Source organism: Oncorhynchus masou, chromosome 10 (assembly GCF_036934945.1).
Source record: "Oncorhynchus masou masou isolate Uvic2021 chromosome 10, UVic_Omas_1.1, whole genome shotgun sequence".
Classification (NCBI taxonomy): Eukaryota; Metazoa; Chordata; class Actinopteri; order Salmoniformes; family Salmonidae; genus Oncorhynchus; species Oncorhynchus masou.
Window position 1 is genome coordinate 13,657,360 of NC_088221.1, and position 23,336 is coordinate 13,680,695.

Below are 23,336 nucleotides of genomic sequence, written 5' to 3' on the forward strand. Positions count from 1 at the left end.
TATATAGTATTATAATAAGGCTGAACCCCCAGTCATAATGTACCTGCACAAGTTCAGATCCTTATCGTCGTCTCTGGCCGACGTGGCAGTCTTAGCCTTCTTCCCACAGACAGGACTAGTACTGTCCTGCTTGGACTGGTTTGTGGCTGGGCTCTCCTCTCCTAGGCTCTTCCTCTTTTTGGGCTCTTTGCTCCATTTCTTTGGAGTGCTGCTGCTGGTGCTGGCAGCATCGTCCTCGGAGACCTCTGCGCTGGCTACGGACGATAGCTTCCTGCTCCGTTTTACCTCGGTGCTTCTCTTCCCTCCTCCGGCTGCTCCCGCTCGGCTCTGCTGCTTCTTCTTCTTCTCGGGGGATCGACCGCTCGCCTGAATGACACAAAATATGCTGAGTGGAGGCGTCTTGCATTCCCAGAGGATCACACTTCTCGCTGTGAATTGAATGAATTGGACTTTTGGATTTTGGTGTATTTATTCCCATTTCGTTTAGGAGTTTTGGGGAGTAGGATAAACCCTTGCGATAAGACGTCGCATTTTGAAGGGGGTACCTCGTTTTGAAGTACTTAATTAAACGCCTACGGTAAGTTTTGTTACACTGGAAGCCTGAGGTTGGATAAATTCCTACATTTAAGGAGCACCTCTATTTTCTCTGTTCTGTGAATTGCAAGTAGGGCTACCTGCAACTGAAGGCTAAAGTTACTGTACCTTCGATATGCAAGCAGGACAAAACCAGTCACCGTCAGGTATTGTGGTGATCTTGGGTTTATGGCAGTACGTGTGGCAGCCTTTGTCACAGCCATCACAGAGTAAGAGCAGTTCCTCATTATCCCCCTTTCGACACAACTGGCAGTACTGCAGAGTAACACACCAGCATGCACTGTCAAACCGGGTGCTCTCTGAGGAAATGCTTCACATTTAGGGCAACATTTCCCCCTCGCAAAAAAACAAACCACTGTCCTATGAACTAACACATTCTAAATAACACCAGGATTTCCTTAAAATAAAAGACATGTCAAGTTTGACAGGAATAAAAGGACAGGCTGCTGGTAGTACAGAACGCTGTTACTGTAAACAGAGCTGTTGCATTGTGCGTGGCATGCCTCTTATGTATCACACTGTAACTATACTGAAAATAAATATGAACGCAACATGTGAAGTATTGGTAACATGTTTCATGAGCTGAAATAAAAGATCCTAGAAATGTTCCCATAACCTCAAAAAAGTATATTACGAAACTTTTGTGCACAAATTTGTTAACATCCGTGTTAGTGAGCATTTGAGCCTGTCAAGAAGCTGATAAAACAGCATGAACATTACCCAGATGCACCTTGTGCTGGGGACAATAAAAGGCAACTAAAATGTGCAGTTGTGTCACACATCACAATGCTACAGATATTTCAAGTTGAGGGAGCATGCAATTGGCATGTTGACTGCAGGATTGTCCACCAGAGCTGTTGCCAGAGATTCAATGTTAATTTCTCTACCATAAGCTGCCTCCAACATCGTTTTAGAGAATTTAATTTGGAGAGGGGTCTGAGGTTTGTAATAAAGGTAATAAGGTCTGTAATAAAGCCCTTTTGCTGCGAAAAACAAATTCTGGCTCCTCAGTGGGTGGGCCAATGCCCTCCCAGGCACACCCATGGCTGTGCCCTTGCACAGTCAGTTGAAATCCATAGATTAGGGCCCAATTAATTTATTTGAAATGACCGATTTCCTTATATGAACTGTAACTCAGCAAAATCTTTGAAATTGCTGCATGTTGCGTTTATATTTATGTTCAGTATAAATCTCTGGTTAAACTTAAGTTCCTCCTGACAAAAAGTTTAAGAAAAATCTGATTATAATTTCATTTACAGTGCGTTAATTTACAGTGCAGGTGCCTTTTGCGAGAGGAAAATGTAGCTCAAAGCCTTTTAGAGAAGCTCTCGGAGACATTAACAGACAGACAGTCGTACCACTTTCATGATGGATCTCTCCCATGCGATGGACTTCTGGAGCTGCTGGACACAGAGAGCCAGCTGGGCAGCGCTGCGGACCTCGCCCACGGCCTTACGCCACACCTTCATGCCCGGGGCCAGCCCCTCTTCCCCCCTGAGACAGGAAAAGGCACCATGGTCAGAGAACCAGCCACTTACATCATCACAGTCACATGGTCAATGACAAGAATCAAGCTCACCAACCAACAGCAGTGCACAGAAAGCCAGACGAGTGCAAGAGTGTTTGGTTAGAGCAGCCAGTTTTAAGAGATACTGTACAAGACTCCACCTGGTGACTGACATGCCTCATAGTTCCATTCAGGAAGTGTGTGTGCAAACTGCCGTAGTGAGACAATGAGCTAACATAGAACCATGATTACCAGTGTTATGCACCATGCAGTGCCACAGTACAGACCGGCTTCCAAAGAGACGGATACAACCACTTATGAGACATCACAAAGGAACCAAAACCACGACGCACACAGTAGCAACGAGAGAAGGGGAAGAAACAGGCACCGAAGACACCGAAAATAACGAAATAGGCTCCAGTGAAGCAGAGGGAAGCACAAAGTAGTGTTCAAAATGGGAATCTGGATGGACCTACCCTTCACCATCAACATTATGGGATGGTGCGGGAGCAGGGACAGTGACCGTACCCAGCACATTATCCAGTTTGACCTGAACGGTGGTACTTAAGGGGCTCTTCAGGTACCTTCGCTCGATGTTCCTCTCCAGCTCGGCCAGACGTGTTACGGCTATATCTAGCGGGTTGTTGACGTGCCGCACTAGGCTGTTGTTGCCACTGGCCCTCTCCTTGTCCCCTGCAGGCCGCTCCTCCCCGGCTGGAAGCAGCTTAGCGATGGGCTTGTGTTCATGGTAGACCAGGTCCCCTCGCTCTGACTGGGGCTCCGCATACATCCAACTCTGGGAGGAGATGACAAAAACGACAGTGGTGAAATCATAAAGCTTTCATTTGCGTTGTATGCGGAATACAGTATATTCAGCATTGTCTTTCTTCATTGCCGACTGGCTCCTTCTCCACGACGCACCGCCAGGCTCCAGTATAGATACAGTGCTATAGATGGATACGGAGTAGAAGAGCATTACTCTACCTTGACCTGGAGGCTGGCCGAGGTGACCTTCCTCTCCAGCTCCTCCACCTGCTGCAGCACAGCGATGTCCATCTCCATGGCCTGCTCCTCCACACACCAGCTCTCCACAGTCTCCTCGCTCACCCCGTTCTCCTCCAGCTCAGACTCATCAATCACCACCACTGGAGAGAGGGAGGAATCAACTCACATTTTCCCCACCACTAAAACTAAGTTTACTACAATTATTATTGTATCTTAGTATGTACTGTGAAGATTGGGAAGGATATTTTCTAACATATTTTCTAACATAGGGAGTGTTTCTCATTGTATGTGCCCAGCTCTGTAGAAGAACTAACAGCTAGAACTTAATGCGTGCAGACGATCTTCAGTTTAGAACAGGGATGGGGAACGTTTATGGGGGTGGGGGCCACAAAAAATCTGAACTCATCATGAGGGGCCGTAGTGTGTACTCCCATCCATACGCACACATGCAGTCAGAGTCGACCCTAGTGTTTTGGGGGCCCTAAGTGACATTCTGCGCCCCCCCCCCTCTTAAGAAATAAATGTTTTACAATACATTTCCTGCAATTCTACACATTTTGCCATGGGGTGTAGAGAAAATGTTGCAGTTTTAAAACACTTTTGCTGCAGTTCGACACATTTTACCATGTGCGGAGAGAAGATATTTATTTATTTATTCTTATTTACAACCACATTTCGAAATTGCACCTTGTGTATTCTATTACTATTACTCTAACATTAACTTGAGGGGGTCGCGGGCCATGGCCCGCCAGTTGCCCATCCCTGGTCAGAACATAATTGGCATCAAAGCTACACAATGCATATTCAAAGCTGTCAGACAGCATCATTCAACCACGCCAACCTGGTGTAAATGATGGTAACCCAAAGGACTGGTGGTAAAGACCATGTTAACTCTGACTGACATGATGCATCTAAACAATCCACTCTCTCCCTGCAGTGGGTTGACATTTCCATGTAACAAGGGGACATTTTAAGCAGAGGTCATGTTGCCTACCACATCAGGAAAGGTTAGATTTAAAAAGTCACAAGATATATTGGATGTCTATGGATGCGTCTGTAGTGGCACCCTATTTCCTATATATAGTGCACTACTTTTGACCAGAGCAATATGGGCCCAGTTAATTAGGGACACCACACCATTCACAATAATTGTTTGCTCCTACAGACAGTGGGGCCGTGGCTTTCTATATAAAGCAGACAGGCATCGAGGCATTCAGTTACTGTTCGATTGAACATTAGAATGAGCAAACAGAGTGACCCAAGCGAGGGAGCGTGGTATGATAGTCGGTGCGGATGAGCTATTGCAGCAGACGACCACACCGGGTTCCACTCCTATCAGCTAAAAACTGGCACGCGATCACCCACACTGGACAATTGAGGAGTGGAAAAACATTGCCTGGTCCGACGAATCCCGGTTTCTGTTGCGTCATGCTAACGGCAGAGTCAGGATTTGGCGTAAGCAGCATGAGTCCATGGCCCCATCCTGCCTGGTGTCAACGGTACAGGCTGGTGGCGGTGGTGTAATGGTGTGGGGAATTTTTTCCTGGCACACGTTACGTCTCTTGATACCAATTGAGCAATGTTTCCATGCACCAAAGAATTCAGGCTGTTATGGAGGCAGAGGGGTCCGACCCGGTACCAGATAAACTGGCCACTATAGGGAATAGAGTTCTCTTTCGGACGCAAACAATGTCTTTATTCTATTTTATCGAGCCTGCCGAGGAGATCTAGAGAACAAGGGGATCCACTCACCATCTCTGTTCTTGGCGCAGGCCTGGGCAATGTACTCCATATGTTTCTGGATCTGTTTCTGCAGGGCTTTCTCTCTGATACCTCTGCTGTGCAAGGCCTTGACCAGGCTCCTCAACTCCTCCATGTCTGCCACTCTCCACCAGCCTGACAGCATCTCTACATGAACACACCACCATGTCAGTAAAGGACAAACCAGAACGTGCTGACTAACAGATAAAAGCAGCGGGTGGCTGTTCTATCGGCCATCATTTTCGGTTTATTTCCAGGCAATTTCTTTTCAATAAAAAGAGAGCTATATATATATACACACACATGTAATAAAATGTGGAAATTCATTGCAGCCACTTCAAATCCTCCTCAGCGCTTGAATGTGTTGTGTCATTCTAGTCTCCCCATCTTTCCTAGCAGCAGTGGGAAGTGTGCCATGCTTACCTTCTGGGATGGGCAGTGGGTCGGGGTAGTCTTGGGTCTTGGCCACTTCCATCACAGTGGGCGGGGCAGAGGAGGGCTTCTCTCCGGCAGGGACTGGCGACTTACTCTTGCTGCTGGAGAGGCTGGATGCTGCCAGGAAGGGGTTGCCATTACCTTCCACATGGTGGTAGGCAGCGCTCAACATGGAGGGTGGAAGAGGACTGGCAGAGAAGGGCAGGGTGGTGCTCATCATGCCACCAGGCCAGCCACAGAATGGCAGACCCATCATATGGATCCCCGACTTCACCTGCTGGGAGGACGGAGGAGGTCATGAAGAAGAATACTCACACAGTGGTGAGCAAGAATGTTATGCAGCAGACCTTAGTTCCCTGACAACTAGCACAAATGCGGTCTATAAACCTATAATAAAGCATCGTAGACTCAGACTGAATTGGCAAAACGTCAAAAGACGAGCTGACAGTAGTCATATGTCTTGGTCGTATTCCACACCATGTTAACATCAATCCTAGATGATCAGCGATGGAGATAACATGCACCTACCTGGAGAGCTGAAAAAGAGAAGTTATTGATCCCGGTGGTGGGGTTGCTGGGGCTGGCTGAGGTGGTGGCTGGGGGATTAGGGGACAGGGAGGAGGGGGATTTGGGCCTGGTGGTGGAGGAGGACTGGGGGGATAAGGCCGGAGGGGTAGTGGTGGAGGACTCGTCACAGGGGGAGCGGGGCAGCAGGCTGAACCAGTGGCCACTCTTCTCCGTCAGCACCCTTAACAGCTGGTCGTTGGGCTGGAGCTGCTGCTGCTGTAGGGAGCTGGAGGACATCTTCCCTGGGCTGCTGAGGTAGGGCGGGCTGAAGAGAGCTGTGGAAGGCTCCGCTTTCACCTCCGGACACAGTGGAGGGGGAACTGCACAGGGGCTGCAGGGTAGTATAGTCTGAGTGGTGGGGTGGATAGGGGAGGACACAGCGGTGGGGACTTTGACGGGACTACAGCTCTGACTGTGGTTGTCCGAATCCGGGGACATCTTGGCCACCTCCAGGAGTTTGCTGAGTTTGGAGAAGGAGCCGGGCTTCTGGAGGAAGATGTTGAGGGAGTGTTTGTCTGGCGAGGCCATGTACCCGTCAGTGCTCCCCTCTAGGCTGGACACCCCTGGCCTCCCCTCCACCTCTGGCTTCCTTTCCACCGCCTCCTCCTCCTCCTCCACGTGGACCAGCTCTGTGCTCCTCAGTCTCTCCCTCTCAAGCTCCTCTGCTCCTGGTAAAGACACTCCTATCAATATCCACAGCATCACAGTAAACCAGATCCCTACATGGTGCATTTACATGGCCATGTGCTTCCTGACTAGATTTAAGCAATCTGAAGGCAGATCACAGGAAAAAGAAGCTTAACTGTGTTAGCCTGAACTATAATGTCGCAACAGTGAGAAAACAAGCGCGGTGCTCGTATCTTATGCCAGTGTTTTGAGTGTTACCTTTGCCAGTTTCCATGCCCTCCACAAAGATGCCCCCGCACTGTGGCAGCACCCAGTACCGGCGCTTGTAGCGGTCCTGGCCAAACATCATGGAGCGCAACGAGTGGGACGACTCGAACAGCTTCCGTCTGATCTGACTCTGTTGCTAGAGAGAGAAAGCACAAAGTCTATCAAAACGCCTGTTCTGCCCGGAAACTGACCCTCGTAAAAATAAAAATAAACATCCCTCTGATCCGATTGGTTATCAAAACCCCTTTACCTTGGTTAATTTGTCGATCTGTTTCTCCAGCTCCTCTACACTGGCTGTCTGGTCCCCGTCATCCTGGATGATAAGATCACATTCAATCAACTCCAGAGGGGAGGCTGACATTTACAACACACAAACAGTGACTTACGCTGTGTCCCAAATGGCACCCTATTGCCTAACGTAGTGCACGACTATTAACCGGGGCCCATGGGGAATAGGTTGCAATTTCGGACACAGCCATTGTCATTTGGGTCAGCGGATAGGTCCTGTGGAAAGGTGACGGAACCAACCTCCTCCTCGCAGGTTTCCACCTTCTTCCCTTTCTTCCCTCTCTCCTCCTCCTCCTCGTCATCATCTTCATCCCCCTGGTCCTCGCTATCCTCGTCATCATCCTCATCCTCCTCGCTGTCCCCTCCTTTCCTCTTGCGCTTACGCCCGGGGTTGGGCGTACCCAGGGACTGTGTCTCCTCTCCTCCCACACCGCTGTCCCTCTTCCCCGTCTTCTTGGCATGGATGGCCCTCAGCCTGGAACAAGACAACAAGCAGGAGGGTGTGTGAGCCAAATGTTTTCCTAAGCTACTATATTAAAAAAAGTGAAAAGGACGGAACACATTCAAATCAACATTATTGAAAATTTTGTCATTATACACTTTACACAAAAAATATTATATTTCAATTGTTTTTACTCTTCACTGTAGACCATTGTATCCCATTAGTTAATACAGGTCCATTATTGCATGTAAACACAGCCCTCTATTGAGTGCTCCTTCAGATGACGCGGGTACTCACTTGCGAAGCGTGCCCTCGATGACCCACTTGTCCCTTCTCAGGTTGGTCATGTGATCGATGTTCTTGTCGATCTCGCTGTGAAGAAGCACCGATTTCAGTCAAGTCAGCCATGATTAAAATCATGCTAATATTAAATAACTTTCCAAAGTGAGGAGAGGTGAGGTAAGGCTTTGGTTGCAGTTTTACTTGAGCAACAGGGCTGTATTTCAAACCATTGCAACTTCTGTCACATGCGTTTAACTCCGATACAGGCAGTCACTTGAAAAGGGTTTCAGGTTTGACGCAACACAATGAAACGCTCCATGACAACACAGCTCTTTCTTTTGATATTGGTAGTAGAACATTAAAAATGCAAGTCCCAATGAATAAAACAGGACTGACGACATGCAGCAAAACCAGCAAAAATATAAATACAAATTAAAAAGACAGAGCAAAACATGCATCAATCCGTTTAATTAAATCTGTGCTCAGAATAACCTAATCATTTTCGTATGGAGCTTGAACAACAAAATCAATAAATGAGTTCAAGCCTAAAGCACTTCATAAAACTTGTCATTTCATCTTTTGTCTAAATAACAGAACTGATCAGTGTGGTGATCTAGATAGCAGGCCAGAGACTGTGGTGACTACCATTCTGCGTACTCTCACCTGACCACACTCTTACTGCAGGACAGCTCGTTGACAAGGAAGGCCAGGACGGAGGCCTTCTGTGCGGGGGTGTGGGCTTGGAAGGCCTTGGTCTTCAGACTGGCGGTAACCTCCCCCAGCTCGGTCTGCAGCTCGGTCTCGCCACAGTGAGCCTCCATGTAGATCTGTAGCGCCTCCGACACGTTGTCCTGGTTAATGCCCACGTTGGCCAGGTGGTCCCCCAGGGCGGTTTTGGTCTGGGGGGGGGATTTTCAAGTTTGATTGACAGGTTTAGGATAGATATGCAGATAGAGTGAGGGATACTGCAGAGATGGTGAGCGGGCGGAACGGGGGATCGAACCGCTGTACAACCACTACTAGACCAGCCCCTGGAACAGTTAGAGGGTACTACATGCTTTTCTTTTCAGGGATCCATTTTCCCTAAATGTCGACCGAGGCTCCATAATAGGCGACAGTCAGCTGGGTTCCTTGAAGAAATCATGGCAAGCCACATAAAAGCGTGACTAAGCCCTGTAGATTAGCAGAGAGAGAAATTGCTTTGGGAATGAATTCTACATTTGGGGGTTCTAACTGTGGAAGCTGTATTAAGAGCTACAAAAACAGATAAGCCCCTTCATTTAGCCTCACAGAGCCAGAGATATTGATAATGCCCCACTTGTGTGTTCTGATTAGAGTAGGGCTTCTCGTCTTTAGTTCTGCAGTGTTGTGAGCCCTCTGAGCTGTGGTTACTGAATACAGCACTGCGTATGAAGACAGATTTTAATATACTGTACAGCTGCTGCGTGGATGTGCCTTTCAGTGTGTCTGAATGTGCGATAAGAATGCGTGTGTATGTGTCTATGCTGTGATTGCTCTCACCCGGTGTCCTGGGGGCAGTCCTGGGTCACACACCACAGCAGAGAGCATGCGTACCAGCAGGTCCTGAACCTGTCCCATGCTGTCTCCCAGGTTGAGCAGGCCCTCCTGCAGCACACTCAGGTTGGGAACATGGGCGTTCACGTCAAAGCCCAGCACCTTCCCAAAGCTCCGCAGGAACTGCATCACCATCAGGCAGTCAGAGAAGCTGCTTCCCGGTAGAAACAGGCCGGGAATACGGGATAACTCCGGGAGGAGCTGGGAAAATATTAAAATGACACATACATCTAACTACAGTAGTGTGAATGAAGTGCACCGGTTGTTATTTCAAAATGTCAAAAGTAGTGAAGAGTGCCATTTTACAAACAATTCTTGAGACAAAACCAACTCTGTGACTTTGTGGTTAGAGGGATATTGGAATATTGGTATGACTTAGCCAGGGATTGAACTCCCAAAGACTGTAAAAATGGGACCTGATGCGTCTCAGCATTAAGGAGATTGGGAGGGGGGGTAAAGGCCCTGTGATGAGGGTAAAGGCCCTGTGATGGGACTAGTAATCCTGTCCAGGGGGATGTATTTGTACATCAAGCTGCCTCACGCTACAGAAACAGGAGATTGTCTCCGAGAGCAGGAGACGTTCTGGCTCGCACAAGCAAAGGCTTATTCAAGGCTACTGACTAAAGAAAAAACGGGGGGGGGTGTTCTTTCAATGCTGCAAATTGCGCTCGACTCGTACGGCGTGAGGTTTAGCGAGCGCCCTATGGAGAGAGAGTGTGTTGACGTGGTGTGTGATATATAGTAGAGTAGAAAGTGGACCCTCCTGGAGCTGGTTATCCAGGGGGTTTCAGTGCTCTGTCTGTCTGGTGAAAATCGGGAGGCAGCAACCACCACTCCGAAATCCTCTAGTCAGTGTCATGACACTAGCAGCCACTTGATGGCAGTATTCTAACCTGTGTGCTCAAATCACCTTTGTGTAATCCAATATGGATTATCCTGTAAAATCATCAGTAAAATGAGGCTTGTAGCAGAGACGTAGCCAGAGGCAAAGCCCTGCATACATGTATTTTATGCTTTAAAACCACTGGTGTAATCCATAAGACGACCATCATACGTAATCAAATAACAGACAAATGTGTGATTAAATGTGGGCAACATGAGCAATTTCTGGGTATGATATCAAAGTCTTAATACAAATTCGCCCTCCAGATCTCCCTTTCAACTGGGGAACTAAATGGTGATCGCCTATGTGTAGTGAATACCTTGTGATCTGCTAAGCACATGTCTTCATTTGGCTTCTTCAGCTCCTTGGCAATTTCCAGTTCCAGTCTTCTAAGCTCCAATTTCCGCTCCTTGTTTAACCGTTTCTCATCCTTCTTCTCCTGCTTTAAGCGCTCCCGCTCCTAAAGGTCCAAATTACAGACCAAGTTAACAGTGCATGCTATTGGCACCGTTGCAGACAATCGTGTTAGAGATTATGCCGTTACAATTCAGCCCAACATTAGGCCTTCCCTTGCTTTATAAATTGCCACACTTTCACAGCAGATTTCTTGGGGCCCGATTCTCCCTTTTATTCACACTCCATATAGTTCAAAAGACGAGTTGAAGGAGGAAATGTGGAGATGAGGCCGTTAACCATAAGCCTGCTGTAACAACAAGACGGAGAAGTGGTCGAGTTGGGAATCACGCACCTCTGCTTTCTTACGGGCGTCCATGGTCTTCATCAGCATCATGTGCTGCCTCCGCCTCTCCCTCTCCTGACAGAACACACACACACACAGACACACACAGCCTCAACACAGAGGGACACTTCATATAGACATCAAACACAACAGCTTACCATGATGATATGTAGGACACACAGACAACAGTAGGACACACAGACAACAGATATAAGTACGGCCATCGTTGTGAACATTACAGCGGCGGTTTAGAGGGCAATATAACGACAACCAAAAAGCTAAAAAAGGGCAAAGCAACAGGTATGAGGGCGGTATCAACAGAAAGCGTAAGCTTGAAGTTAAGAGTCGGCTTGAATGCGTTTGAGTATGCTGGCAATAAGGAAAGTGCTGGTAATTCTACCATCGCGTCTAAGAACCGAACAGGCAGCATTGTATTGTACTGTGTTATAAAGTTGTTATGGTTTGTCATTTTTATTGACTGGTGAGAAGCTAAACAAAAGACCTTATGTCAGAATGCAATTAAGATAATGCCGAAAGCAAGTTACCTCTCACAAATACAGTCATGGATTCAATTGGAGATTGAGGCCTTGTAGTAAGGAATTTGTCTTGTCTTAGGCACATACTGAGGGCACTCCTGTTCAGTATGACATGGGTTTAAAGCAATGCTATATTGCCTCTCTTTAGCCTACGGTAACCTATGATAAGTAGGTTTGTGTGCAAAGGCAGAACTGAAATATCAAATATGGAACACAACGATGAATGAAAATGGTTTCGTGAGGTTGGTGATTTAAACTGTGTCAACAAGCAGGAGAAAAACCGACGATGGACGGGTCTGTTTGGTCAGGTGGCAAAATGGAAAATTGTAACATACACTACATTGACTTTTACGACTATTTCAAGCATTTCCATTCACTGGAAAACAAAAACACTGGATGTCAAATCTTTAGGACAATGAGAGTGAGTGTGCATGGCTCCCCTTGATGCAAATCTGAAAGAATCAAGAAAGTCTTGACTATTTGCACAGATATCCTTTTTTTTTTGAGCCAACAGAGCAAGACATACGCTACGCACTTTGCTCCAAAGCCATGCAGAAGAATGCAGTATGACGGCAGCCGGGGCTACACTGTATGCATTGCTATGACAACCATATCACAACCAATATCACGGGATGCGGTGGTAGATGTACAAATATAAACATACCCATACCATATCTAGTCTATGCCTCTCCAACTCCTGGTAGAAAGAGTTGGCAAAGTATTACGAAACAGAAATCACAGGCTCATATAAACCAAGTTCATATAAGAAGCCCCCCCCCACAACCCAGAAAGAGTGACAAGCTAGGGTCATCAAAACTGAAATTAACAAAGCGATATGGAGAATTGAACAGTGAACTGTCGAGTAGTTATATGGAAAAAAATGACCCTTTTCTGAAAAAGATTCCAGTAGAATTGAAAGTGGAAATGGGCTTTGGGCATCATGTGGTGCAGGAGAGCGATGCCTACCTGGTGCTTCAAAATGACTGCCTGCTGCCTTCTCATCTCCTTCTCCTTTAAAGGGGAAAAGATAAACAACATTGAAAATCCAAACATACCCCTCATTTCCATCAAAAAAAAAGAAAAGAAAAAAGAAAGCAGCTGACAAACGGATGAGGTTTCTCTGATTTATTCGACAGGAAGTTCAAATCCCTCACTAATCTGATTGACAGACGGGCATAAAGAGCCCGGGCAGGTTGGATCTAATGTGAAATGGAAATGCCATAGCCATTTCTAGACACGCGCAGGAAGCAGAGACAGAATGCACTGTCCTTTATGACACTGATTAACATGGAAAAGGTCTGCTCTGGGTGTCAAGGAGATTTCCCTAAACCCGGAGAAGCAGTCCCTTGGAGGCAATGAGGTGCGAGGAGGAGATTGGGAATCGGGAGGAGAGAGGTTGTATGACTCTAGGCAAACAGTGGGAGGAGGAGTGGGCCACAAATTAATGGTTGATTCTTTTAACAGGACATCTAAACTAACCTTGTTTCGTTTCTCAGCCTCCATTATTTTGGCATTTGCCGCTTCTTCCGTCCTTTTCCTTTTAGTCTGTGCAAAACAGGTCTACAGGTCATGCAACAGAACAACCTCGGCAGCTTCAACACTTCGTGCAACAGCACATGTACTATACGTCGATAGGTAGTACATACATACAGTAGGCAGACAGAAATACACAGACAAATCCTTTGGAGCTCGTGTGTGATTAGGCATAGCGCTTGTTCCTACCAGAGCCTAATTTGGGATTTCCTGTCAGGTAGAAGGGCTATAATGTTTCACTGTTTGATGAACTAAAATAAAGACAATTTTCACGAATAACAAACATGCAGGGAGAGACATATAAAATCTAGATTGTTTTGGTTCTACTAACTACACTAACTAACACTATCAAGGCAGTGAGGTAACTATATGTCCAACATAGATAGAAGTGCTCAATTCACAGCAGAAAGGGGATGGTATATTTCCCATGTATCCTAGAATTCTTCCGGAAATTATATTTTACATGAATTTCTTACAATGAATAAAACTAGTCCTACTCACAGCATATACTTGCTGGCAATGTCAAGCATAAAATATTGTAATCATGTGCATTGAGATAATTAATTCCTCCCATTAACACTAAAAAGACAAACTTGTTTTAGTGCTTATAAAATACCAGCAGCAAGTCGGAATAAATTAAGCCAAATTTCACTATGTAATTACAAGCAGAGAGGAATCCTGTTAAGAGAGACATGCCAACCGTGTCAACTGAAATTTGATTTAGTAAAGCTAAAATACTTTGGTGCTTCTATTAGCGCCGTGCATGGAAAATAGCTGTTTCTCCTCCTCGTGCTAAACTGTTAGCGACTATTGTCTTATAGATGCCATTTTGTGTTGAATCCCATCACGGTCTGAGGAGATTTTATTATTCAATGGCACTTTGTGAAAATCCAATTAAGCATGTAATAGGAGACATAACTGGAAAAAGTGCAGCCACATAATTTAGCAAAAGCCATTGGTTGATTTAGAAAACTCCTGCCAACAGCAAAAAGGAATTTTTCTGTAAAAACCGATTTGGACCAACCTCTAGAATCTGCTGCGCTCGGAGCTCCTTCTCCATTTGAATTTGCTGAATGCGCTTGATCTTCTCCTGGTTAAAAGATGGGGAGATCAAATGAATTAAATCTATAGTCATGCATGTTAGAACAGGGGGGCTGTATAAGTCGTTTTATGGAGATTAAGACAGTATAGCATCTTGAAGGTTAGCATCTTCCCTTTAAAGAAGATTTCAAAGTATTTAACTCTGCTTGGGATCTTTTCACCCTGGAAGAAAACACTCCTGAATGTCATGCGTGTTTGAAGCCTTCCGATCAAAAACACCTTGTGAACAGATGCATCCGAAAATTTAGCTTTTGTAAATTACATGACAATGTCAACTCCCTACCTGCTGCTTTAAAATCTTCACTCGCTCCTTCTGTTTCCGCTTCTCCTCAGCAGCCATGATTGCTGAGAGAGCGAGAGAGAAAACAGAGATTAGGGTTGTACTGTGTGGGTTATAGTGTACTTGCTGTGTTATGGTAGAGAACAGGATGGCTTTGTCACAAGATCAGCTTTCACAGAACAAGACTAGTGTACTGTACCTTGTTGTTTCCTGGCTTCCTTGGCTGCTCGTGCCATGGCCTGCTGTTCAAGTTTCCTCATCATCTTGATCTGGGCTGCCTGCCGAGCCATCTCTGCAACAAAATGAGATCTTTTTTGCATTCATAGTCCTATAGGTTACAGAAGCTTTACAGAAACCTCCGTGATTTTTGCAAGAACTGAACCCACCTTGAGCTTCCAATTTGCGTAGAATTTTGGCATCAGTAGCGCCTGAGATGTCGGCCTTGCCGACGTTGGGGCGTCGGCCCTTTCTGCGCCTGGACCGGGGGCTCTCGTCGCCCGTCCTCTGGTGCTCAGGATTGGGGGGACGCCCGCGCCTCCCCTCCATGGCCAGGATCCGAGGAATCACCTCCTCCTCAGTCAACAAGCTCCACTGCAAACCCTTCGGCAGGAGAGGAGACAGAGGAGACATAGGGGAGAGAGAGGAGAGGGGGACAGCCAGTTAGAACCTTCAATATGATATATATATATATATATATATATATATATATATATATATATATATATATATATATATATATATATATATATATATATATATATATATATATAGACACACACACACACACACACACACACATACATATATACATACACACACACACACACACTTCTTCCCCTTGCCTAAACAAACCATTTTCAAGCTTCAATTCATACATCAATTCATACATCAAGTCATACATCGTGGAGTTTTTCTTACTCAGTTGTTGTTACATGTGCTCTATCTTGCAAACTTGACTACTGACAAGCAAAACATTTGGGGATTGTATTAACAGTGGACTAAATTAACAGAATACTAAAAGATAGTGTCTGAGTGGACTATTCCTTTATCTAGCTATTACTTTGTGCACTTGGCCTTGATATGACAGAGCAATAGAACGTCCTGTGAATGTAACGTTGACACATGACATACAGTACTTTAGGCTACGGGTGACCCTGCTCTGTGGGTGGAGAGAAAACAGTCAATAGATAGATTAAACAGTCACCTGGGGTCCTTCTCTGGCTTCATAGAAGTCGCCAACCCTTATTTTTGCACTGAAGCTAAAATTATCGCGTGTGATGTCACTTATTCCATTTCTGGACAGATACTACAAAGAAGAACATAAATGAGGCCTTGGTGAGACAGACGATCAGTGTTAAGTTACAGAAACTTCAAATGGTTTTGGATGTAAATTATGTTTCCTGAACAAAATTTGGAGACAAGGAAAAGTGTAAAAAAACAACAACAAAAATTAAGTAAACTACTCAATAATGAATATATTATTAAATAACCAATTGTATTTAATAAAATGTATATTTTAAATACTTTAAATTGTATTTGATATGTATTAAATGATACACCTATAAGGATGGATAGAAGAGAGAAAAGACCGGTATAGTAGAGAGGAAGTTCGTGACCTGTGAGGGAAGATCTTACCTTCATGACATCAGGGTACTGCCGGATCTTCTTCCCACACGGAGCGTAGTACGCCACATCTCCCTGCAGACGGCCTGTCTCATTATGTATACGTGTCTCTCTCTGCCACCTAACATGGAGGGAGGTTGCAGTAATCTATGCACCGGAACACACTCACATTCATTGGTTGGAGATGGAAATACAGGGCAGGACCAAGAAATCATTGCAATCACGTACAACACCGTCAAGTTTTGCTCGGCAGTAAAAGACGAGACAAGTGCTGTATAAATTGTACTGTATTGTATCTTTGAAAGGTCCATGTATGGAAACTTGAACAGTTATTTGTTTTGTGCTACCACCTTTTACAGTATATTTTCATTTGACATAATCCTCTGTCAGCCAGAGTTGTGAGACTCTCTTTTCCTTGCTGCCAATCCTTCAGCAGATACCTAGATGTTGTTGAGGTCAACTATCTAAACGAGCCCGCTTTACAGCTGTGCCCTCTGTACAGCATGGCTTGGCAGCCCCATGTGCCCCAAAGGTAATCCGACTCTACTGGATGGACATCTGCCAAGCAGAACAACACACTTCTCTCAGTGTGTGTCTGGTCAGATGTCATCTCTTAACAGAAAAGGCCTGGGGAACACGTCCCAAATGGCACCCTACTCCCTACATAGTGCACAGTGGAGGCTGCTGAGGGGATACCATAATAAATGGCTGGAACAGAACAAATGGAATGGCATCAAACCATGTGTTTGATGGATTTGATACCATTCCACTGATGCCGCTCCAGCCATTACCACGAGTCAGTCCTCCCCAAATAAGGTGCCACCAACCTCCTGGGATAGGTCTCTGGTCAAAAGTAGTGGACTATGGGCCCTGGTCAAAAGTAGTGTACTATATAGGGAATAGGGTGCCATCTGGGACGCAGCCTGGGTCTTCTGTAGAGCAGGGGACTGTCACCTCTCTTTCCCCTCAGAACCAGCTGACGAGAAACATCCGTGGGAAATGAAAGACACCCTGATCTGAGTGGGGCAGTGCAGGGTTTAGGAGGCGATGGTGGGGCAGTGCAGGGTTTAGGAGGCGATGGTGGGGCAGTGCAGGGTTTAGGAGGCGATGGTGGGGCAGTGCAGGGTTTAGGAGGCGATGGTGGGGCAGTGCAGGGTTTAGGAGGCGATGGTGGGGCAGTGCTGGAGCTGCTAATGTTTTGTGTCTGTATTGAGACTGGATGTAGTTAACCCACGACTATCCCTGAACCAGCTCCTCATTTCCTGGCAACTGCCTTACTATCAGGCCTTAGAGGGAGGGAGGATGTGGTGTGGTTTTCTATGCTCCCTCTAACCACCGTCATGTTGACAATGTCTCATCACTGCTGTGGAAAAAGGAACCTCACTGATTGGGGATCCACTATGATTTGGCTCCTTTGAGACGTGTTTATTTATCACCATCCATGTTGTTCGAGGGACAGAGGAAATCAGTACACTATCATATCATACTAGGGTGGTGTCAAAACTAACTGTGCCACCTACTGTACAGTACATGGTACCAGTGATGGTCAGAGTAGTGTGGATTGTGTTATAGCTTACCCAAACTGTAGAGGTGTCCGCAGCTCCCTCTCATCTGTCACTCTTCTTCTCTTCCCTGATCCTGGGAGAGAGAAGGGATTTATTAGAACGGACAGATCCACTGTGACCTGAGCAAATGCAGAAACCCTGTCAGGTTGCCAGAGGTGCCCTTACTCTAAAATAAGAAAACCCTGCGTCAATTCAGTTGCCCTGGGGGAAACAGTGTCTCGAAAACTCTACCCACCATACAAGGGGGACTTCAAGAACATTTCAGAGTGTTTGGTTCGATTGAATAAAACAAAGAAACATTCCCCCACGGAAAAACCATAGGGTCCTTTTAACCACTGTTGCTTTTAAAAAAAATGGCACATCAATGCAGGATTACTAATAGCTTGTCAAATTGATCCCCTTATTGTATGGGACACATAAATGTGCTTTTAGAGGCCATGCAATTCAGTACTCATCTTTGAAACAAAAGCAATTTAGGTCAAAAGAGTCCATATTAACAAAGGAAATGGAAAGACTAACAGTACAGATAGATAGAAATAAACTGTACCATAGAGGATCAGAAAGACCAAGTATAATATATTATATAAAATAAAGCTAACTGGATGGTATATGGGATATTTTTATTTTGATATTATTCATCCAAATCAGACAGGTTTTTTACATATACGATACATTGGAGATAATATCAAGACAAGTCCTGGAAACAATAGAACACTATGAACAATCTAGGAAACCAGGCCTGGTTTTCATAGCTGACTTTGAAAAGGCTTTTGATAAAGTACGACTGGAGTTTATATATAAATGCCTGGAATATCTTATAAAACTGGTTAAAGTTATGTATAGTAACCCTAGGTGTAAAATAGTAAAAATTGGCTACCTCGAGCTTTAAACTGTCAAGAGGAGTAAAACAAGGTTGTCCACTATCGGAATATCTATTTATTATGGCCATTGAAATGTTAGCTGTTAAAATCAGATCCAACAATAATATCAAGGGGTTAGAGATCCAGGGCTGAAAAACAAAGGTTTCATTATATGCTGATGATTCGTGTTTTCTTTTAAATCCATAATTTGGATCCCTCCACAGCCTCAGTGGATCTAGATACATAATTTTGTTGTAATCCAGAGAGGTTAGGAAAAAGTAAGTGTACTTACTATATAATGTATTGGATCACTAAAAAAGACAACTTTTACATTACCAATAAAATGGTCAGAAAGTGATGTGGACATACTCGGTATATATATCCCAAAAGAAAGAAATGATCTCACTCCAATAAATGTTAATAGAAATTGCCTAAAAGGGCCTATTAATATAATGAATATACATTTGGAAGGCAGAAATTATTAAATATTGAAGCATGAGACCTCTCACTAAAGGCATCAGGGTATGCAAAAGTCATATTTAAATCCGAACTGGTTCTCTAGAAGATTAGTAAGAAAGTCTCACCCCATGTTCAAGAATTTCATTTTTCACTTTATTCAGATTCCAACCTCTCACTTTCAGATATTTGAAAGTGAAATCTCCAAAATATCTCTATTTTAAAAATCAAGCCACAGAAAGTTGGTTGCAATTTCAGTTTAATCCACCAGAAAAGACAGAACAAATAATTTAACAAATATTGTGGTTAAACTCAATATACTAAATAATTAAAATACAAATAAATAAAAAACTATTAAAATGTCTGCTCCACCCAAATTTACAACCAACTAACTGCAGCATTACCACAAAAAATGGAAGAGGCAAGAAGAAGGGGGAAAGGAAGGAACTTGTCTGTCGGCCCTGCGTTAAAGACAAAAATTGGTTAAAGAAAATGGTGATAAATAAAAAAAAAGTATAACAGTTTCATTTGAGGACCAAAAATTTGACAGCTGTGCCATATAGATTACATAATAGTTGGGAAGAGTTTTCAATGTACCAATTCCAACCTCACATGGTTTATGAACTGATACGCAAAACAATATCGGATTCAAAACAGATGTTTCTATTTAAATTATGCAATATTCTTGCAAACAATAGAATGTTATATACAGTATATGGGGGATATAAACCTTCCCAGCTCTGCAGATTTTGCTGCAAAGAAACAGTCATTAGATAATTTATTTTGGTACTACCCATATGTACAGTTGAAGTCGGAAGTTTACATACACCATAGCCAAGTACATTTAAACTCCGATTTTCACAATTCCTGACATTTAATCCTAGTAAAAATTCCCTGTCTTTGGTCATTTAGGATCACCACTTTATTTTAAGAATGTGAAATGTCTGAATAATAGGAGAGAGAATTATTTATTTCAACTTGTATTTCTTTCATCACATTCCCAGTGGGTCAGAAGTTTACATACACTCAATTAGTATTTGGTTGCATTGCCTTTAAATTGTTTAACTTGGGTCAAATGTTTTGGGTAGCCTTCCACAATGAGTTGGGTGAATTTTGGCCCATTTCTCCTGACAGAACTGGTGTAACGGAGTTATGTTTGTAGGCCTCCTTGCTCCCACACGCTTTTTCAGTTCTGCCCCAAATTTTCTACAGGATTGAGGTCAGGGTTTTGTGACGGCCACTTCAATACCTTAACTTTGTTGTCCTTAAGCCATTTTGCCACAACTTTGGAAGTATGCTTGGGGTTTGGAAGTATGCTTGACCAAGCTTTAACTTCCTGACTGATGTCTTGAGATGTTGCTTCAATATATCCACATAATTTTCCTCCCTCATGATGCCATCTATTTTGTGAAGTGCACCAATCCCTCCTGCAGCAAAGCACCCCCACAACATGATGCTGCCACCCCTGTGCTTCACGGTTGGGATGTTGTTCTTTGACTTGCAAAGCCTCCGCCTTATTCTTCCAAACATAACAATGGTCATTATGGCCAAACAGTTTTATTTTTGTTTCATCTGACCAGAGGACATTTCTCCAAAAAGTATGATCTTTGTCCCCATGTGCAGTTGCAAACCGTAGTCTGGCTTTTTTATGGTGGTTTTGGAGCAGTGGCTTCTTCCTTGCTGAGCTGCCTTTCAGGTTGTCGATATTGGACTCGTTTTACTGTGTATATAGATACTTTTGTACCTGTTTCCTCCAGCATCTTTACAAGGTCCTTTGCTGTTGTTCTGGGATTGATTTGCACTTCTCGTACCAAAATACATTCATCTCTAGGAGACAGAACACGTCTCCTTCCTGAGCGGTATGACGACTGAGGTAGGCCTTGAAATATATCCACAGGTACACCTCCAATTGACTCAAATTATGTCAATTAGCCTATCAGAAGCTTCTAAAGCCATGACAATTATCTGGAATTTTCCAAGCTGTTTAAAGGCACATAACTTAGTGTATGTAATCTTCTGACCCACTGGAATTGTAATACAGTGAATTATGTGTGAAATAATCTGTCTGTAAACAATTGATAGAAAAATTACTTGTGTCACGCACAAAGTAGCTGTCCTAACCAAATTGCCAAAACTATAGTTTGTTAACAAGAAGTCATTAATAAGTTTTAATAACTCCAACCTAAGTGTATGTAAATTTCTGACTTCAACTGTAGCTTTTTGGTCACAGGTCCAGGAATTACAATATTTACCTGGAGCCAACTCTGCAGATAGTACCTCTGGGTGATTTGAAAAGTCATAATCAATAATATAATAATACTTTTAGTTCAAATATAAAATTTTATATTTTTGGGTTACTACATGGTTCCATGTGTAATTTCGTAGTTTTGATGTCTCCACTATTATTCTACAATTTAGAAAATAGTAAAACTGAATGAAAAACCCTGGAATTGACTGACCTTCATGTCTTAAAGTAATGATGGACTGTCGTTTCTTGGTCATGTCCTGACCTCAGAGATCCTTTTTATTCTCTATTTGGGTTAGGTCAGGGTGTGACTAGGGTGGGTACTCTAGTTTGTATATTTCTATGTTGGCCTGGTATGGTTCCCAATCAGAGGCAGCTGTCTATCGTTGTTTCTGATTGGGGATCATATTTAGGCAGCCTTCTCCCACCTGTTGTTTGTGGGATCTTGTTTTTGTATTGTTGCTGTTGAGCCCTACAAGGATGTATGTTTCGTTGGTTCTCTCGTTTTGTTGCTGGTTATCATTACTAAATATGATTAACCTACCCCACGCTGCATCTTGGTCCGACCATTCTTACAACGACAAGCGTAACATTCTCTTTGCTTATTTGAGCTGTTCTTGCCATAAAATGGACTTGGTCTTTTACCAAATAGGGCTATCATCTTTTATACCACCACTACCTTGTCACAACACAACTGATAGGCTCAAATACATTAAAGAAATAAATTCAAGGCACACCTGCTAATTGAACTGCATTCCAGGTGACTACTGTACCTCATGAAGCAGATTGACAGAATGCCAAGTGTGTGCACAGCTGTCATCAAGGAAAAATGTGGCTACTTTGAAGAAACTCAAATCTACAATATAATTTGTTTAACACTTTTTTTGCTTAATACATGATTCCATATGTGTTATTTCATAGTTTAGATGTCTTTACTATTAATCTACAATGTAGAAAATAGTAAAAATTAAGAAAAACCCTAGAATGAGTACTGTAGGTGTGTCCAAACTTTTGACTGGTAGTGTATATAATTTTAAAACAAAATTCCTTGTCAAACTGACCATATCAAAATAGATATCAAGTAATAAGGCTTTTGGGGAATGGAATGAAAACTTGCAGCATTTAGGAAAAAGAGACTCAGGCTACATCCCAAATGGAACTCTATTTCCCATGTAAGTGTACTACTGTTGACCGGGCCCATAGGACTCTGGTTAAAAGTACTGCACTACATAGGGAATAGGGTGCCATTTGAAACGGGCCCTCAGACTGCAGTAGTCACGTGGTCTGAGCCAGCCCAGTGTTTTGAGCTGCTACAATAACAGGTTAAACATATGCCAGCCAGGGTAAACTAAAGCCTCAAATGCTTGCTCTGGGTCATCAAAACAATGACGCAAACACTTTTAACCAGAGATCTTATTTTGCTCTGAGAGATTAGCTGAACAATGTTTTCCTGCTGGGGAAAAAAGCTGCCTTGTTTCCCCTGAACGGGACTGGACAGGGTGATCTGACTAAGCAAATGGAAGGAGATAACAGTCTGCACTGCCAACAAACAGCTTCAAGGCCCAAGACCAAGTCTTTCCAAATGGCACCCTATCCTTTATATAGTGCACTACTTTTGACCAGAATATGGTGCCATTTGGGACATAAGCCATGAGAGTAGTGCACTGGTTAGAGAGCAGAGCAGAGATGATATTTCCATTGGTACCTGGTGGAGTGGAGCAGAGAGTGGAGGAGGAGGGGGTGCTGTGGTAGGCCAAGGCCCCAGAGCTGGTCACTATGGCTGGGGAGGGCAGGCCACCGGCTGCCTTGATGACCTGGAGGTTGAGAGGGGAGCAGCTGGCTGAGAGGCCGGAGGAGGTGTTGTTGAATAGAGAAGAGGAGCCTTTGGTAAGCTTCAGAGGGTTCCTCTCTGCCTCCGGGTCTGTGGTGGTCTCGTTGAGGTCCTTCACGTTGTCCTCAGAGCCGTCTGAGTCGCTCTCCACATTACTCTCAGACTCTGCAGGGGACACCAGTGGGAGTGGAGGACTTGATAAGTCATATCTCAATTAACATTAATCTCGCATCAAACCACACATAGGTAGCATCCCAAATGGCACCCTATTCCTTTTGTTGTACTGCACTATGTAGGGAATAGGGTGCCATTTGTGACAAGCCATAGACCGAAA

At 44.2% G+C, this 23,336-nt stretch overlaps 1 protein-coding gene across 14 annotated transcripts in view; it reads right to left on the reverse strand.

Moving 5' to 3' along the window:
- LOC135547174 (bromodomain adjacent to zinc finger domain protein 2B-like) overlaps positions 1-23,336 on the reverse strand; it is an 84,952-nt gene that overhangs the window by 2,177 nt on the left and 59,439 nt on the right. For 3 of the 14 annotated variants that reach the window (XM_064975918.1, XM_064975912.1, XM_064975914.1), the window contains 27 exons: positions 22,877-23,167; positions 17,623-17,683; positions 16,058-16,166; positions 15,627-15,728; positions 14,809-15,022; positions 14,622-14,714; positions 14,426-14,487; positions 14,066-14,131; positions 12,988-13,053; positions 12,475-12,519; positions 12,173-12,205; positions 10,982-11,047; positions 10,553-10,693; positions 9,297-9,551; positions 8,439-8,674; positions 7,791-7,865; positions 7,292-7,526; positions 7,014-7,076; positions 6,755-6,899; positions 5,831-6,537; positions 5,291-5,579; positions 4,859-5,014; positions 3,086-3,246; positions 2,578-2,897; positions 1,953-2,088; positions 703-849; positions 44-366 (listed from right to left, as the gene is read on the reverse strand). In XM_064975918.1, coding sequence (XP_064831990.1) covers positions 44-366; positions 703-849; positions 1,953-2,088; positions 2,578-2,897; positions 3,086-3,246; positions 4,859-5,014; positions 5,291-5,579; positions 5,831-6,537; positions 6,755-6,899; positions 7,014-7,076; positions 7,292-7,526; positions 7,791-7,865; positions 8,439-8,674; positions 9,297-9,551; positions 10,553-10,693; positions 10,982-11,047; positions 12,173-12,205; positions 12,475-12,519; positions 12,988-13,053; positions 14,066-14,131; positions 14,426-14,487; positions 14,622-14,714; positions 14,809-15,022; positions 15,627-15,728; positions 16,058-16,166; positions 17,623-17,683; positions 22,877-23,167 — 4,597 coding nt within the window. The remainder of the gene's footprint in view (positions 1-43; positions 367-702; positions 850-1,952; positions 2,089-2,577; positions 2,898-3,085; positions 3,247-4,858; positions 5,015-5,290; positions 5,580-5,830; positions 6,538-6,754; positions 6,900-7,013; positions 7,077-7,291; positions 7,527-7,790; positions 7,866-8,438; positions 8,675-9,296; positions 9,552-10,552; positions 10,694-10,981; positions 11,048-12,172; positions 12,206-12,474; positions 12,520-12,987; positions 13,054-14,065; positions 14,132-14,425; positions 14,488-14,621; positions 14,715-14,808; positions 15,023-15,626; positions 15,729-16,057; positions 16,167-17,622; positions 17,684-22,876; positions 23,168-23,336) is intronic. The other 11 variants (XM_064975927.1, XM_064975916.1, XM_064975917.1 and 8 more) reach the window with 11 other exon arrangements.